The sequence below is a fragment of the Solanum pennellii genome, chromosome 8 (genome assembly GCF_001406875.1).
Source record: "Solanum pennellii chromosome 8, SPENNV200".
Taxonomy (NCBI): domain Eukaryota; kingdom Viridiplantae; phylum Streptophyta; class Magnoliopsida; order Solanales; family Solanaceae; genus Solanum; species Solanum pennellii.
Genome location: NC_028644.1, coordinates 57,125,537 through 57,145,371, shown reverse-complemented (window position 1 = coordinate 57,145,371; position 19,835 = coordinate 57,125,537). Strand labels below are relative to the sequence as shown.

Sequence of the window (19,835 nt, the reverse complement as noted above, 5' to 3'; positions counted from 1 at the left end):
ACCAATTTTAGAAAAAGAAAAGAATTTGAAAAAAAAGAAGAGGAAAGTCTCTACAGAAGGACCAAGATCCTCACGCCTTTCATCTTCAAATTTGATTCAATGAAGCTCTAGTTTGCCTTATCCTTTTTGCCGGCTTCGAAGCATTTATCTACGAGCTTGGGCGAGATTCACTTCGGCAGTTTCTTCATTAAAGAGAAAAGAATTTTTTTTCTTTAGTATAACAAGAGGCAACAAGGAGACCATATCGAATAAAAGCAACAGTTGTCAAAAATGGTTCCTTTGAAAGAATGGGGGAAAGTTGGGGAAGATGAGTACTTTAAAAAGGAAAGAATTAAATAATAGATTAAAAATGACGCGTGTCACTTGTTAATTCGTTCTTTGGAAGAAAAATCTATCATTCACGCGCATTATTTGCGTGAAAACAAACATAGGGAGAAAACGGGTTAAAGTGGCGTATTTACAAAGATTTCTCCTACTTTCGTGGGATAATAGGACACTCATATAGTTAAAGTGTCTTATTAAAAATTCGAGACAACTTTAGGTGTCACTTTATGTCTTTTCTCTTCGTATAAATGTAAACTTGATGTCTGCATTTATATTTTGGTATACAACCTGCAGATAAAATTTGATATTTTTGAAATTATTTTGTATAAAAAGTTTTGACGAATTCGAAAATCAAAAGGTGACGTTGCAGAATTAGTGAGTCCAGTTTATACTTTAATTGGACTGTATAATTGCATATGACATAAAAAACTAACAAACAAACTGAAAAGATAACTGATACAAATTTTTGTTATTTATATGATAATAATTGCATTTGTATAATCATTTCTCCATTAAGTTAAATAATTATTCAATAATTATTTTATAACATGTCAAACTATTTATTTGTATAAAATAGTATATATCAGTTATATTCACAAAAAAATTATAAAAAAATATATGAAACACCCAACAAATAAAATCGTAAAACGGAGTTCATTAAACAAAATAATAGAGGCAACAAAATGTTGTTCCCATCAAAACTGGAATATTCAAAAAGTATTACTGCTAATACAAAATTTCAAAACAAACATAAAAGATACAATAAAACTAAGTGATTGTGATATGTTCAATACTAACCGCATCAACTTTTGATCTGATTGTTTTGTCTGGTGCTTCACTGTCACTAATCGCCTCAACTTGATTTTTGTGCATGCCATAATTTCACAATAGCGCTGTATATATGCTACGCATAAGGTCAAGATCAAATGAACCTGTTGGAATGCCATTGTCATCACTCAAGAACTTTGTATATGCCGAAATGTATAGAACACAATCCCTATATACAAATACATAATAATACAAGATATTTTTCAACATTTGAACTATGAAAAAGAAGTCATAAAAAAAAGACAAGTGTATAATAACTTACAAGCTGCCAGGAGGTTGCTGAAGAATATCATCCACATAAACGATGTCAAAAGAGTCATAATCTGTGATGCAATTTATATTTCGGATGTGAAAGTACATCCAATCCTTTCTTTTAATAAAATCCGTTCATTGAAAGATACATGGGTATCAGTTGTGCATATTTTTTTTTATCTCAGTGAGTACGTATGAATCATGGATGGATCCTCTGAGTGAATCATATACCATTATACAACGTCCATTAAAAGACACAACAATCAATACCCAATGTAATCTCTCCTTCACATTAATCGGAATGAATATATTATCAATAGTAAACCATGGCACAACAACATGTATCCTATATCCATAATATATTCAAGAATGGTCTCTTCATAGCTGGCCTTAGACGCAAGAGTATTGGTTTCAAAATATACATCCCAAATGTTGTGAATCAGCGTGTTAAAATAACAGTCAACAGTGCTGAAGTTTTTCCTCAAATAGTACAATATCACATTTATGTGCTGTAGGAATTAAAGTAAACACAAAAAAAGAAAATATTATACAAATGCAATGAATTATATTGTAAAAATAATGTAGCAAAAATTATACCGAATCTTTCAGCACTTGTACATGATTAGCTAGTTTATAGAACCAATACTTGTCCGATACAATGCATACACCAAAATTCATGTGCCCTTTTAAGGTACGTTATTTCTTTTTATATCGATCATCAGAGGTTTTCCTATTGTTGAAGTTAAAAGGTTTACAACTGATATGTAATATACATAATTGTGAAATTATATATATTATACAAATTAACTCCACACTCGCTTGTTTTGGTGTCTAGCAAGAAGACCTTGTCTTAACCATATCCAGAAATCGATATATAGCGATGTGTCATGTGTTCCACTAATAGAATCAAACGGATGCTTCTGATCAAAGATTACGACAACTTTGAAGAACAATCTGAAATGAGATAATACGTAATTGTTAGACTATATAAATCATGATTGTATATGTATAAATCAAACTAAATGTATAAAATTTAAAATTATACCAGAAGAAGATTCAAAAGTTGTAACATATGGCGATGTATTATATCGACCTGGACACCTAATTCGATGCATTAGTGTCATATCCACCACTCCTGCCCCTGAATATAAGACAATACTTCTTCCTGGGTTGAGTCTCGAAAGATGTCGATCAAAAATCAGTATCGACGATTCTGTTAAAACTGTATTGTAGCTTGCATCAGCAAGAGATATCATTCGAATTGGTGCAACAGATATGATGTGTTCTTCAGGAGGTACATCTTGACCAACAGGCTTAAAATAATAAAAGAGCCAATCAGTTATACAAAATTATCAGTGTATATAGACATATACAAAAACATCATATAAGTTATAATCAAACCTCTAAAATTGTATCATACGGTGATAACTTGATAGTGATGGGAACCTTCAAAGACTGACCAACAGGCTTTAAAAACAAATTTTTAATAAATGTGTATACAAACAAAGACTTTATATATAAAAGGTCAAATCATAAATACATATAAAAAAACATAAGTTAAGAACATAATCAAACCTCCTCTTTTTCCTGATCTAGTGACAACCCGCCAGTGATGGGAACATCCGGTGATAACTCGCCAGTGATGAGAACCTTCAATGACAGGAAAACATGTTTAAAAAAACAATTTTTACTAAATGTGTATGAAAACGGAGACTTTATACATAAAAGTTGAAAGCATATTATACATATACAAAAACATAAGTTAAGAACATAATCAAACCTCCTCTTTTTTCTGATCTAGTGACAACCCGCTAGTGATGGAAACACGTGGTGATAACTTGTCAATGATGAGAACCTTCAACGACAGACCAACAAGCTTAAAAAAATAATTTTTTAATAAATGTGTATGCAAACAGAGACTTTATACATAAAAGTTCAAAGCATAGATATATATACAAAAACATAAATTAAGAACATAATCAAACCTCCGCTTTTTCTTGATATAGTGAAAACTCAACTGTTATGACAACCTTCAATAAATAACTATGTTCATAAATTACCATATGAACATATATTGTATAATAATTATACAAACAGGTGTTGCGTAATAAATATAGATTTTAATTTATATATATAAGTAATTATAAAAATAAACAGTTAAAAGTTGCACATATACGTTCAAATAATATTAAATTACCTCATTGTTCTCTAAGTTATTCATATCATTTGGACGTTGTAGTTCGGAACTTATAGGTGACTGTGGCACGCCCCCAATTGAAGATTTCGATGGGACTTCTAAATCAGAATCCTGAAACAAATTTTCATAAATTCAAGATACAAAATTATCAATGTATATAGACATATACAAAAACATCATATAAGTCATAATGAAAACTCTACAATTGTATCATCTGGTGATAACTCGTCAATGATGGAAACCTTCAAAGATTGACCAACAGTATTGGATTTAATTAATTTCTAAAAATATATCAAATACAAACAAAAGTATACAAAGACAACAGAAAAATAAAATCAAACCTCCAAAATCTTTTCATTCGGTGATAATTAATCAATGATAGAAAGTTTCAAAGACTGATCAATAGGCTTAAAAATATAAATACATATACAAAAATAGTACGACGTTCAAAAATTAACATATGAACATATATTGTATAACAATTATGCAAACAAATATTGTGTAAAAAATTTAGATTACAATTTGTATATATACGTAATAACAGAAATAAACAGTTGAAAGTTGTACATATACATTTGGATATTATTGAATTACCTCATTGTTCTCTAAGTTATTCATTTCATTCGGACGTCGTTGTCTGGAACTTGAAGATGGAGAGTGTATAGGTGACTGTGGCATGCCCAATTGGAGATTTTGGTGGAATTCCTATATTAGAATCCTGAAATAAACATTCATAAACTCAACATGCACAATTGAATATATATAACAAATGTAATTATATGTTTGAATACAAAACCTTCGCAGTTAATTTTTTGTTATAATGGCATTCAGTACAACATTGAAGTTGTTTTTTATCAACTTTCTTAAATCTGTAAACTATTCTTTAACCTAGAAATACATGAAGGTATGAATTTCAAAAAATTTAAAAACAAATATGCAACAATATGTCCAATAATATTATACTTACAGACAATTTGAATGAATCAAATTCAGCACGCGAAATATTGATTTGAGATGAATCGTTGTTCGATGTTGTAACACCTGTAGCATTTGATTTTTTACGTTTGAGAGGCAATTGTTTGATGGCTGGCTTGGTTACTATAACAACAGGTTGCTTTATGTGCTTCACACGTCGAGTCTTCACTGATGGAGAGACTGGGGCATTGCATGTTTGTGGCATTTGTGTATCGTGATCTTGAACAACTTTGGGTGGGATCTTTGGTATAACCGGGACAAATTGCCTGAGCCGCTTCTTGATAGTTAAGATATCAGAATCAGATACAACTTTTTCTTTCCCTTATTGTTAATTGATTCGGTGGGTCTTGAAAGTCATCATATGACTCATGAGATTGTATAACATCATCTGCTTCAATGTTGGAAGGTGCTACTGATGGTGAAGCTGTATCAGATTGGACATAATCTGGCGGCAGTGGAATGATTGCAATTTTCAATGGAGTTNGTACATTATTTACGAAGAACACAAAATTTATATATGTATAAACACTTGTAACTCAATATTTGTACATGTATAAAAATGAAAGTTCTATTTATTGTATATGTATAAATATGATAAACAATATTTGTATATAAAATAAAGAACAACACACATTAAAAGTAGGCAAAAGTACATACCGAATTATTGACATCATGAAACATTTCTTTCATGAAGTAATCAATGCGGGGATAATCCTTTTTGGTGATTCAATTGAGAATTCTAGGAATATGGTCAGATTTTTTAACAACCATTTTTTTGTCTACTTGTGAACAACACTCACAAAATCACACTTGAATAGCAATAGGAAATCCATGAATTCTGTAATACTTCCCTGTTTTGTTCATTTTTTCCAGTCAAATTTTTTGTTAGCTCCTCAAAAGCTTTGTTACCCCACGGATAATCCATATACATTTCAGATTCTACCAAGTCAAAGTCGATTCGATCAATTGTTGAAGAGAATGACTCTTCAGATAGAATGTTTGAATAACAGAATTTCAAACTTCAACGCATTTTCATCGTTATCACCCCATACCTTATTATTAAAATTCTGAACAAATTCTACTTTTGATACACTTTTTTTTTTGGAAATACATCTGAAGAAGTCTATTTGGTTCTTCAGTGTGAACATAAATGTTGACAGATCATCACTGCATTTAGCTCAGAAACAAGACAGAAATCTCTACGGGTGAAACGTAGAGTGATACCATTTATGTAATGGAATTAGAAGAACTACCCTCTACCTCTCGCAACATAAAACATCTAAACAGTTGTGCTTGAACACGACAACGATACATACTTGATATTTGATCAAAACAAGATGATGCGCAAAATTGATTGAACTCAACTGAAGGCAATTTGGAGCGTAATTGATCCATTACCCCAACATTGGTATAACATTGCATGTGTGTTGAGTAAAGTAAATCTTCCTTGAGAAAAAATTGTACTCCCTAATAAATAATGTAAATGTATTATACAATTTCAAATGTATAATTATACAAGACAGATAGCATAAAATGTATAACAAATACAGAACTATACAAAATGAATATGTATACAAATACAGACTTATACAAAGTGAATATCTATATACAAATACGGACTTATACAAAATGAATATCTATATACAAATACAAAGTTATACAAAGTGAATATCTATATACAAATACAGACTTATACAAAGTGAATATCTATATACAAATACAAAGTTATAAAAAGTAAATATCTATATACAAATTCAAAGTTATACGAAGTGAATATCTATATACAAATACAAAGTTATACAAAGTAAATATCTATATATAAATAAAAAGTTATACAAATATGAATACAATTAAAACAAAAATAATTATATAATTTATCAACAAGTATAACACAAATATCAAAATTATGCAACAACAACTTGAATATAGAATTTCATTTTTGTATATAGAGATACAAATATATTCAAACAGTTAAGATATGCGTACAATTTTAGATGTGAACTTAAAACATCTATACAACTTACCTCAATTCTTTCAAAATGTAGTCATTCAATTGAATCAGATTGGGCATCTTCTTTATTACTTGTAGATGCAATATCTTTGACTTTACGCTTCTTTTTGAAATCAAAACTTCAACTGATTTTGTCTTGTTTATTGCTTGTAGATGCAATCTCTTTTACTTTACGCTTGTTTGTTGAAGTCAAAACATCAACAGATTTGTCTTCTTTATGTTTATCCACTTTTTTTGGTCTTTCCTTTTGAATTTGCAACATGCATGACTTCCTGCATCTTCAATGGGGAAAAAACAGATTTTGACATACGATCTTGTTGATTAATTCAAGATTTAGCCATGGGTCCTGAAATTTCTTCGACATCCTGAGTTAAACCCAAAGAAAAAGATGGAAAATCATACAAAAATTGTTGATTCGACTGTATACCTCTAATGATTCTCTTAGAAGGTGTTTCTTCTTCATTCACGATTTTGGATGTATAAAACAGAAAAACTGAAAAGGAACAAAAAAGTTAGCAGTAATATACAATACAAGATAATGAAATAAGCATGAAATCGGAAAAATAATTACCTGGAAAATCTGAGAGAACAACTTGAGAGGCAAAGATAGAAATTTTAAGTTTATGGTGAAAAAAGTTAAAAGAAAAAATCTGCAGAGTCTTACAAGTAACGTGTGAAACGGGGGTTAAAAAGGGGAAAAAAGGCACGCTTAAACTGACAATACTGACAACCGTAATAATAACAAAAAGTAAAAGGCGAATGGTAAATAAAGCAAACCATAGCTATTTTAAGTAATTTATGATATAAGTTTATTTTTCCATGTAATTTTCCCAAAATTTATTTCTTTTGCTCTGCTTTGATTGTCGCGCTTAAATCTACACCATCCCCAATATCCAGAATATTCCGGAAACTAACACCTTTTGTCTATTTCTTTTTAGAAAGTACTTCAAGGTTTCCTCAAAAGATGGCCTAAAATATACTAATATCATGTATACGAGGAATACCAAAATAGTAACTATAATTCGTAATTAGTCAAAATTATAGCTGCTAATGATATTACGCTCCAAGTTATAGTTGTTTATGGATTTTTCTCCAAAATTAACATTAAGCCCAATCTACCTCGATTTTTATCAAATCCAACCCAATTTCTTTCCAATAAAGTTATATCCCAGGCTAAATTAAGGAAAAATTACATAAATTAATACATTTTAAAAAATAATTACTGATTTTAGCGATACTTTTTGTTTATTACCATTTATAGAAATGCTTTGTTAAATCTGTAATATGTATTAAAAGTGAATTATTTATGCAGTACATATGAATTATAATTATTTTTTGAAATATATCATGTTTGTTTAGTAAAAAATTATCACATTGTATTATAAGTGTATTAAAATGTGTGATAAATGTATTATTCATCATTAAAATTTATATTATATGTGAATAATAAATTATTCTTTGCAATATGTATTAAACTTGTATTATAAACGAATTAAAAGTGATCAAGTGAAAAAAAATATTATTGCTATAAATGATAAATATTTTTTTATTATAATATATTTATGTAAGTTTCCCTCAAATTAATCTCCAGAGCACCAATCTGAAGGTTTTATTGAGTTATAGCCTAATTTATCTTATCCAAAATATAATATTGTTTCCTGAACTTAAACAATTCTCTCCAAGGAAGCATTCTGCATTGCAACAGAAGATGGAAAACTCCTATATTGAGCATTAATCCATCCAAACACAGATCAGAAAAACCATACCCCTACAATATGCAGCAAATTATATATCTCCTCAGTAAAAGAAAGGATAAGTAAAGTATGAAGATTGGACCTTAACAGATGAACAATCTAAACAGGACATCAATCACTGAATTGGAAAACCGATAACAACCAGATACACAAATCCATGGTAAAAAATTATGTACACGACAATTTCTTTTTCCCTTTTTTTTGGGGTACACTACAAATAGTAACTAGATGCTAGGTTGAGGCAGAAATACATTTGATGATTTATCAATCGATCTTCTTAAATCACCATCTAACACAATAGACTTTTGAAGATTGATTGTGAAAATGAATGAGATGCTTATGACAAGCTGACAACTTAAGCCATTTTAGTAGAAGAAAAGCTACTGGCTGCTGCTTTAGACTTGATGATCAACATGTTCCCTTTTGTAATGGAGGACATTTCTAGGGATGGCACGAACCATATAGCCAGATTAACGGAGTTCCCTGTCCCGATCATATTTCCTTGCTATGGCTAGTACACAACTTGTCACAACAAATGGATTTTCTCAATATCTTCAACCTGTGTGTGGAAGACAAAACTTGGGAATGAAGTGGTGATGTCCCTGTAAAATGAAGCACAAGAAAACATTATTTTTAGAGGTTTTTGGTTAATCAACGCAACAGTTTTGATGGAAAGTACAGTATGATGTAGAAAGAGAACATATAAAAGTTTTGACTTCTCTGGTTTGCTACCAAAGAAGGAAGCAAAACAGCACAGTAGAAACATTTTTCTTTTGGCCTTATGTATATAAGATGTTCTTCCACTGAGAGGAGAGAATTTGACAGAGCAACTGAACCACCGAACAAAAGAGAGTTCATAAAGGCAACAAAACAAAGAAAAAGGATTACCCATAATAAAGGATGTCCATATCTAGTGTCCATAATATTTTGTATATTCAAAAGACATAATTATGGAATAAGATTATTGAATAATTTCATTCATATATTTCTATGTCATATACATGACTTTATATATACATAAGAGATTGAGGAATAAAATCACCTAAATTCCATGAAATCAGGGATTATGCAGAATCATATATTTTACATTAAGAGAAAATCAAATTAATGATATCCACAATAATCCTAAGATCTTAAAGGATCATATCTTTGATGACAAGAATATCCTCTATCAGCCAACACTCCCCCTCAAGTAGGTGAATGGATATCTTCCATTCTTAGCTTGCTTATTAGATCTTGAAACACATTGTTTGACAATCCTTTTGTTAAAACATCAGCCACCTGATCTTTTGTAGATATAAATGGCGTACAAATGAGTCCACTATCTAATTTATCCTTAATGAAATGTCTGTCTACCTCAATATGCTTAGTGCGATCATGTTGTACAAGATTATGAGCTATACTTATTGCTGATTTATTGTCACAATATAGTCTCATAGGTCCTTCCCATCTTATCTTCAAATCATCAAGGATTATCTTTAACCATAACAACTCACAAACTCCCATAGCCATAGATCGAAACTCAGATTCTGCACTTGATCTAGCTACTACATTTTGTTTTTTACTCCTCCAAGTCACTAGATTTCCTCCTAAGAAAGTGCAATATCCTGAACTTGACCTTCAATCCACTAATGAACCAGCATAGTCCGCATCTGTATAAATCTCTAAAACCATGTCTCCTCCTCTTTTGAATAATATTCCTTTTCCTGGACTTCCTTTGAGATATTGTAGAATCTGATTGACAGCTTGAAGATGCATTTCTCTAGGATCATGCATAAATTGGCTAACAACACTTACATCAAATGCAATGTCTGGCCTTGTATGGGACAAATAAATCAATTTTCCTACAAGCCATTGGTACAAGCCTTTATCAACCATAGGATCTTCTGGAGCATTACATAATCTATGATTATGTTCAATTGGTGTAGCCACTGGTTCATACTCTAATTTCCTGTTTCTTACAGCAAATCAAGCACATAATTTTGTTGGAAAATAAAGATTCCTTGTTTTGAGTGTGCCACTTCGATTCCCCAAAAATACTTTAATTTTCCAAGCTCTTTGATGTCAAATTCCATGAGTAAACACTTCTTCAAATTTTGTATCTCCTCTAAATCATCACTTGTTACTACGATGTTATCAACATAAACCAACAATATTGTCACCTTTCCTGTTTTTTGAGTGTCGTATGAACAAGGTTTGGTCTCCTTGACTTTGTTGATACCCTAGCTCGATCATAACCTTTGTAAATCTTCCAAACCATGCACGAGGTGATTATTTTAATCTATAAGGTGTCTTCTTCAGTCTACACACCATTACCTTCTTGCTTTCAAAACTAGGTGGCACCTCCATATAGATCTCCTTATCTAAGTCTCCGTGTAAAAATACATTTTTTACATCAAATTGTTGTGGGTTCCAATTAAAACCCGCAGCCAATGATAATAAGATTCTCACTGTATTCATTTTTGTAACTGGGGCAAAGGTCTCCAAATAATCAATTCCACAGGTCTGTGTATGACCCTTTGCTACCAAACGTGCTTATATCTTTTCATGGACCCATCTGACTTATATTTCATGTAAACACCCATCTGCACCCGACCAACCTTTTTTCTTTTGGTAATTTCACAATATCCCAAGTTCTGTTTTTCTCCAACGCTTCCATTTCTACCTGTATAGCTTTCTCCCGTTCTTTATTTTCTAATGCTTCAGACAAATTTCTGGGGATAGGATTTGTGTGGAGGTTACAGAGAAAAGTTCTATGACTTGGGGATAGATTTTGATATGTCATGGAAAGGCTCAAAGGGTGTTGTGAGCAAGATCTGATTCCTATTCTGAGTGCAATGGAAAGGTCAAGGTCATTAGGTTGGTTAAATTCTGCTTCATGAACAGCTTAGTTTGCTGGTTCTGATGGTTCAACAGGTTCAGGATGGGTATTAGAAGTAGTAACCTGAGGAGATGATTGCAACTGACTAGTTTGATCAGTCTGTCTCTTTCTTTTGGAATATACCTGCAGTGGTAGATTATTTTCTAGAATTCCATTATCTATATTTGGATTAGGAGACTCAATGGGTTCGTTTGGATTTATAGACTCAGGTGACCAAACAAATGGTGACTCAGGCAAGAATTTGGCATGACTAGAAATAGACAACTCAAATAGTGACAAGTCTAGAGGTTCCTCTCCCTTCAATGACTCCCCCAGATTGTAATAATGATTAAAAAAGGATTCACTCTCATCAAATATGACATCTGCTGAAACAAAGAATTTCTTAGATGACGGTTGATAACACTTGTAACCTTTTTTAGTAGGAGAACATCCTACGAAAACACACTTAAGAGCACGTGGATCTAATTTGCCTCTATTTTGAGAATGAATATGAACATAGGCAACACTTCTGAAGATTCTAGGAAACAATTTATTGGAAATTTCGTAATTTGGAAAGAAATTCCTAAGAGTAACAATCGGACTTTGAAAGTTCAGAATTCTTGATGGCATTCTGTTACTAAGATGTGCAGCAGTTAGGACAACTCCCCCCCCCCCCAACCCCAACCCCAATACTGTTTTGGCACCTTTTTGTGAAATAACAATGATCTAGTAATGTCAAGTAACAGATCATTTGTTCTCTCTGCTATCCCATTTTGTTGAGGAGTATTGACACATGAAGATTCATGAATAATTCCCTCTCTTTGGAAGAAAAGAGAGGTTTTAATTAAAGTAATCCTTGGCATTATCAGATCGGAATCTTTTAATTGGCACCTCATATTGGGTTTTGATCATATTAAAAAAGGTAGGAAGAATTTGACTGAAATCAGATTTTTGCTTTAGCAAATAGATGCACGTAACTCTTGTACAATCATCAATGAATGACACAAACCATCTAGCACCAGAAATATTAGGAGTCAGAGAGGGTCCCCATTTATCATTAATAAGAGAGAATGGAGTTTGACATTTATTGTGACTAATTGGAAAGGAAATACATTTGTGTTTTGTAATTTCACAATCATCACAATGAAAAGACTCCACAATCAAATCTTTGAACAAAGATGGAAACATCCTTTTGATTACATAAAAGGAGGGTGACCTAACCGACGATGATAAAGCCATACTTTCTCTTTATTTGACATGATAGACTCAGACAAGAATGAACTAGACAAGGAATTCTTAGATATATATTCACCATTGTGGAAATCCAAACAATAAAGACCACTTTTCTCACTAGCACGCCCAATCATCTCCTTCGTATTTTGTTCCTAAAATAAGTAATATGAAGGGAAGAAAGTTACTTGACATTTGGAATCTTTGGTGAGTTAGAAATGAGATTTGCAGATAACTTTGGGATATGAAGGACATCTTTAAGTATCAAACATTTTCCAAGTAGTATGTCTCCTCGACCAACTACAGTGATAACTGAATCATCAGCTATAGTTATTTTTTTATAGCTAGGACAAGGGGAATATGATATGATAAGATGAGAGATACCGGTCATGTGATCAATTGCCCCAGAATCAACCACCCACATTGGAGAAAGTTTGTCTGAGACATTAGTAATAAAAGAGTAAGAAATACTTGTGAAAGCCGATGAACAATTACATATTGAAGCTGAATGTTGCAAATCTCTAGTTGAAACTATAGAGTTATTCTCTACGGTTGCAAAAACATTTTCAGAGACTAGAATGTTTGCGGCAGTACCATTTTCAGACATGGTAGCAAAAATGGGATTTTGTCTATATAGGATGAACAAAATTGGTCAGGAATACCCTTCGGGGTGGCCCAGTGGTTTGAGCTTGGGACTTCCATGTTGGAGGTCTCAAGTTCGAAACCCCTTGCCCGCGAAAGCAAGGGGTTTGCCTTCTGGGTCGAGCTCGTGCACCAGGCTTGCCTGGTGCGAGTTACCTCTCCTATGTGGTTTGCGAGCTATTGCATAGGAGTGGGGATTTTACCCTGTGCGCACCCAAAGGGTAGCGGCTGCGGGTTTCCCTTATCATCAAAAAAAATTGATCACGAATAAGCATAAAGCTCTGATACCATGTGGAATAAGATTATGTGCAATAAGATTGTTGAATAATTTCATAAATATATTTCTATGTCATATACATGGCTTTATATATACATAAGAGATTATGGAATAGAACCACCTAAATCCCATGAAATCAGGGATTATACAGAATCATATATATTTTACATTAAGAGAAAAATCAGAGTAATGATATCCACAATTATCCTAAGATCTTAAAGGATCATATCTTTGATAGGATCATATCTTTGATGACAAGAATATCCTCTATCAGCCAACAATAATGAATAGCTACCAGCCTACCACAACCTTCCTTCTTTCTTTGATTGGGGTTGAAAACACCAGAATTTGGAGGGAGAGGAGGGGGTGGGGGTGGGGGTGGGAGGTTTAGTTTCTCTTCAGTTTTCCCTTTTCCTATTTAACAAAACAAGTGTGGGGAAAGAGAAACAGAAAACAGCAACAAGATGAAATGAATCAGATCTAGATCTATTATCAGGTGGTTTGCCAGGTGGTTAAATCAACAATAATAAAAGCACAGAAGCCATGATGCAAAAGAACAGTTTACTTACTTCAAATAGGGCAGAGTCATGTTCTTCAGCAATGATGGGTATCTGATAGCGAACTCTTTCCAGTCCTTCTTGTCAATCTTGCCATCCCCATCAGTATCAGCATCAGCAAATGTCTATCAGAAACACAAAGACATAAAAATTATGATATGCAGACATGGGTTTGGGGAAAAGATTCATCTTGACAAACGCATACCTTATCAATAATTTCCTCAACTAGATCATCAGATAGCCTCATTTCAGATTCCATCAGAATTGCAATTACCATTTGCTTAACCTAAATGAAGAAACTTTCCAATCAATTCATGGATAAATGCATCTAGAAATAAATCCGACATCAACTTTAACACAGAACACTGCAAGTAGATTACACCATAGACCTAGGCTATGCACAGGGTTCTGCCAATGAACTTTCAGTTAACATAAACTCAAATGCTATCTCTGGATTTCAACCTTTATTGCATCAACATCTGCACAAATAATAATTAGCTACAATAATGGTTACATCCATATATTTACTTTCCTTTTACCATTATTGGATCAATATACTCACTTCTATTACAAATGCACTGATTTAACAATAGAAGAAAAAAATGAGTTTGTTCTGGCTTAATAGAAGGATAACTGATCAGGTTTTGATCAGCATTGTATCATCTCCAGGGAACTGATCACATAAACTAGGAGTTCAGAAACTTCCAAATTAAACATGCTTTCTAAGCATGTAATGCTATTAAGAACTGGTGACTGCAGCCAAAATATTGTCAATCTCAATGCTTGTGCTTCGTATATATCAGCTGTAACATCTTTTAATAAGTTAAAGTAAATTAATTGTGGGGCAATACCCTGTATGAACCTTATGCTCACTCTTCTCCACTTCTGTTGCACTCAGAGTAGTATGATATTCTCATATATAAATAATGCAGTCTAAGTTTATGAATCAATCACTTCACAATACCATTCCCATCTGACTTAACAAATCATTTTGTATCCAAAGTATTTTTTGAGACATCATCAGTGAGATCTATATTCTAGTTTCAGTTTCAGAATCAATCAACTTTCTACGTTTAACATATGTTATAATTTATAGCCTGCAATACGTAAGCGAAATTTATACTCCTTCACTTCCAGTATTTCTAAATAGAACTTAAAACACTAATGTCTGCAAACTAATAGTACATGTTATCAGCAATTGTTAGATTCGAATTGAAGGGGTAGTTATTTTAAAAGCATATGGTAATATCACATCTTTGGAGAAGAAAAGAACTTCAAAGCTGTTGACAGAAATTGCCAAACTTAATTACTCACTTCTTCTCGCTCAATGTACCCAGTTTGTCGTAAATCATACAGCCTAAAGGCAACTGCAAGAGAAAAAAAAGTGATCACAATGAATTACACACACCAGATGATTTGAATAGAACAACTATTAATTAAAAGAATGGTTTACACTCCTTACAGTCTATTTTATCGTCTATTGGAGCATATGGATGGAAGATATTAAGTGCATGGATAAATTCCTCAAACTCAATAACTCCATTCTGTTTTTCATCAAAAAGGTCAAAAACCTGCAGAAAAAGGAACTTGGAAAGTTTATCAATATGAAACTAAAGAGAATTTCTTGATAAAGAAATTAAGGTCAGACAAGTTGATGCAAGGCAGATTTCTTTTAACTCTTTCCTCATCTTTAAGCTTTCCCTGACATATCTTTCAACTATCAGAAAGCAGCTTGTCCTCAATACAGTCAAACAAGATATCACATGTAAAGAACCACAAAGCTAACAGCACAGTTGACAAATAACTAACCCTACTTATATAGAATATGGAAAACTTCAGATGATTGATCCAACTGACCCACCTAAATTTACTGATAAATGACATGGACAGCCAACTATAGTAATGTGACATATTCATATCGATTAAGAACCCCAAAGCTGGCAGTTCATATATAGACCCATCAGATAACCTATCTTTTTCAGTTGAAACATCAAAGTGCATTAATTAGCATGTTTAGCATATTCAATTCTAACACAAACCATATATAATATGCTAGCATTGTTCTCATGGGATGGAGATAGATATCCCGAGAGAGAACACGAGATGAACTAGCAACAGAAGTTTTAGTGCATTTACCCGGTCCAAAAAGAGATTCTCACCATGTGGAGTTTGAAATAAGGCTAGCTGAAGCTCTTCCTGGAAAAAGAAAGCAAAAGATAAATATAACATGACAATAGTTTCAAAACTCTGCACATACTTCAGTAAGAAAAAGTAAAGAGGGAAGGGAAAAGACCACTCAAGGATCTTAAAACTGCAAAAAAGTGATATGCTGCATATGCAAATTTGTAAAAAATGAATAAGAACACTGTTATCATCTATCTGAAGATGAAGAAAGAACATAAATAAGAGGAAAAGAAAGGTTCAAAAAACTAATATTCATTCTCTTTCCTTCATTTGACCAGAAATGTCTAACATAAAGGTGAAACTTCACAATAAATGAAGATAAAAGTTGAGATAGATGTCGCTGAAAGGTTAGGACTGAAAATTGCACAAATCTCTACCTACATATTTCTCTTTGTACGAAGACTCGTCCAATTTCAGGATAAGATATATTACGATGTCAGCAGATAGAACACACACAAATAAATAATACATATTGCAAAGAATTTATTAAGTTCAGCCACACCCAATAATTAAGCTCATAACCCAGACCTCCTTTCCAACTTAAACCTTACATCAAACTTAAAACCCGAACGCAAGCCTTGTTGGGTGCACCTTTACTTCCAACACTCCATTCCACATATCCAACAAATGACAAGAGGGTTTCTGATGCACAATTGATTTGTGAAAAGGCTAATACACGAGACTACTTGAGAAAGATAAGAAGCTAACACAGGAAAATCAAGAGTTTAGTGGAGACAGAAATATTAGAAGACAAAAAAAGAGATTTTGTACTTCATAAGATGCCTTACAATGACTATTACAATCGTAGCTATACTCGTATGAATGGATACAACTACTCAAAAGAACGAGTAACAAAATCTAATAGAAATCCTAACTAACTTTCCAATGAACAGTAACTCTGACCAACTTTACTGTGAACAGTAATTCTAACTATAACTAACTAATAGTTTTGTGTTCCTTATTCTTGATCCTTGCACCAGTTTCCCTATCCCTAGCAAAACTACATGCATATTAATAATACTGTCATCCTAGTTTCATTCCAAGAATCAAACAGATTGGTCTTTCTTTATTTTTATATAAAGTTACTTTAACAGTAAGCATCATCAACAAAAATCAAACAATATTCTGAGTAATTTTTAAAACTTTTTCATCATTTTGGAAAGGAATTTGCAATATATGTAATTTTTTTTGTAAAATTGCTAAATATACTGAATTAGTCTAAGTGCAAAAAAAAAAAAAACTTATCACAAATTACGAATTGGAACAGAGGGATAACAAAAGCAAAACCCTAAAAAAAGGACAAATCACCTTATGTATCAAACCATCATCGATAATTGAACAACTCAACTTCTTAAACAACTCGTATAATGCTTCCACTTCATTCACATTAACTGCAAAAAAATCAAAATTCATCCAAAAAAAATGATTCAACCTATACAGTCCCAAATCAGATTATTTTTTTTTGAAAAAAAAAAAGAGAAAGAAAATGGAATGTTAATTACATCGAGATTCACCGGCAAGTCGAGCAAGGTCCGTGTATTCGTAACTGAACTTTTTGTTTGGAGGGTAATGACATTCGAAGCAACCAGAAACAGCATACATACAAGCTTCAATGAGTGCAATAATGGGGAAAAATGAAGCACAAATTTTCTCTGAGATTGTCAAAGAACTCCAACTCTGAAGAATCCACAAAACAAATGAAAATTAAATAGAATTCTATGTGAATTTAAATGAATTGTTGCAATTTACCAGAGAATTTCGAGTGGAATCCATTGATTCGTATCACATTCTCGCTTCACAAAATTACCAATAAAGAAGACAGAGAGGAGAGAGAATCATAATGATCAAATTGTTTTTTCTATTAAATGAGAAATATTGAGAAAAACACTAATACTACAAATTATTGTTTCGAAAAATATTATTTTATTTTATTTGGTTAATTGAATTTAATAAACTAAAAGTTTAATAAGACACTTGTTATATCATATATAGATGAGGGCGTATTTAAATTTAATTATTTAATTAAAAGTGTGTGTTTTGATAAATATCGAAACGAGCATGTTAACGCCTAATTAATATGATTAAATACTAAAATTTACTTATATGGACAGAATCTTAATATTAGAAAACATTAATTAGTCGTATAAGTATGTTTCTTAATCATATTTAAACGCACTGTTCTTTAATGTCAGTGCAAGATCAGATCCACACGACTGTGGTGTTAAGGTGGTTCACGTAATAAACTTTATATTATCTTACATATTTATTTTTCTATTTAAAAAGTATGAGTCACATACTTTTACACCTTCTAATGATTGTTACGTCTCCTTATATTATATTTATGTATAATGTATTGTTAGGTTCAATTTAATGTTTATATTGATTGTTGCTTTATTATATTAAATTGTTTAAATTTATTGTTATATAATGACAAAAATAATTATTCTCTTTGTTTAAAAAAATGTTTTTATTTCTTTTTTAGTTTGTTTCAAAAAAAAATAATTTATTTTCTTTTTTAGCAACACTTTAACTTTAATTTTTCACGTGACATGTTTAAGATCACGAAATTAAAGGATATTTGGGTATATTTGACACAACTTTAATTTTGAACCATAAAATTAAAAATTCTTCTTTCTTTTCTTAAACTCCGTTCCAAATCAAACTATACCATCATTTTTTAAACGGAGGGAGTATCTTATGATTTTGATCCTATTTTTTTTATAGTAATTATGTTTATATTCTATTTTATAAATTTACCATTCAAATTATTGATATGTGATATTATTTAAAGATAAAAAATAAAATAATTAATGGGTTATATTTGTTAAAAAAATATAATGCAATATTATATTATAAAACAATACAAAACGTGAATGTTTGCGGCAAACCCAATTTTTTTATCGTCTATTAAGGTTTCTAACAAAAAAGAATAATAATAATGTATGAGTCAAAAGCTTATCATGACACACACAAGTTTAGACTGTTTGGTAGTGAAAGGTTGTCTACTGATTGGTGTGATAATTTATTAAGGTATCATTTGATCATTTTACAAAATATCTTTTATAAGTCAATTTTGGATGAAGTTTCAAAATGTATGTGATTATAATATTTAAAAAATATATTATATTCTTTAGAAGAAAAATGAAGTATAATTTATGGTTGTAAGTTCAAAAAACTATTAAAGATAAGACTAACCATTTTATAAGAAACTAGACAATATATTATTCTAAAGTTTTAAGATAATACTATAATAAAAGTTACTACAAAACAACTATTTTACTCACAAATAGATATCAATCTGTTTGATTTGATTTTGAAATTTATTAATTTGACTTATTAGTAATTAGTTTGTAAAAATGGATGTTAAACTGTTATAGAACCTTTAACATATTGATTTATTGATTATCGATTTATTTGTTATTGATTTAACTGTTAAAATTTTACACAAGAAAATTATAGAAAATATCTTTAAAACAAGGTGACAAATTAGATGAACCATGTATATGAGTTGAAATGTTGTATACTAGGCATACGCAAATGTTGACACATTTTAGAATAATAGAGAATTTGAAACATAAAAAATAAAAATACAAAACTAAATCTTAAATCAAAAATTTGGATTATTAATTAAACCCGTTAAGAAGAGGTAATCCAATAATTTATCAAATTACAATCATTACCAAAATTATTAAATCAGATATCAATAAATTAATAAGTTCCTTTATTTGAATTAGTAATTTTAAA

The 19,835-nt window shown here is 31.3% G+C and overlaps 1 protein-coding gene across 1 annotated transcript; it reads right to left on the bottom strand.

Annotated features, from left to right (window-relative positions):
* Positions 1-8,404: 8,404 nt before the first annotated feature.
* On the bottom strand, positions 8,405-17,996 carry LOC107026693 (calcineurin B-like protein 10). Its single transcript, XM_015227761.2, has 9 exons — positions 17,841-17,996; positions 17,594-17,768; positions 17,400-17,482; positions 16,044-16,103; positions 15,370-15,478; positions 15,222-15,274; positions 14,113-14,193; positions 13,920-14,032; positions 8,405-8,943 (listed from the first exon to the last, which is right to left on the bottom strand). The coding sequence occupies exons 1-9, from the start codon at positions 17,862-17,864 to the stop codon at positions 8,868-8,870; spliced, it is 774 nt and encodes a 257-aa protein (XP_015083247.1). The 5' UTR covers positions 17,865-17,996; the 3' UTR covers positions 8,405-8,867.
* Between the last annotated feature and the right edge of the window lie 1,839 nt (positions 17,997-19,835).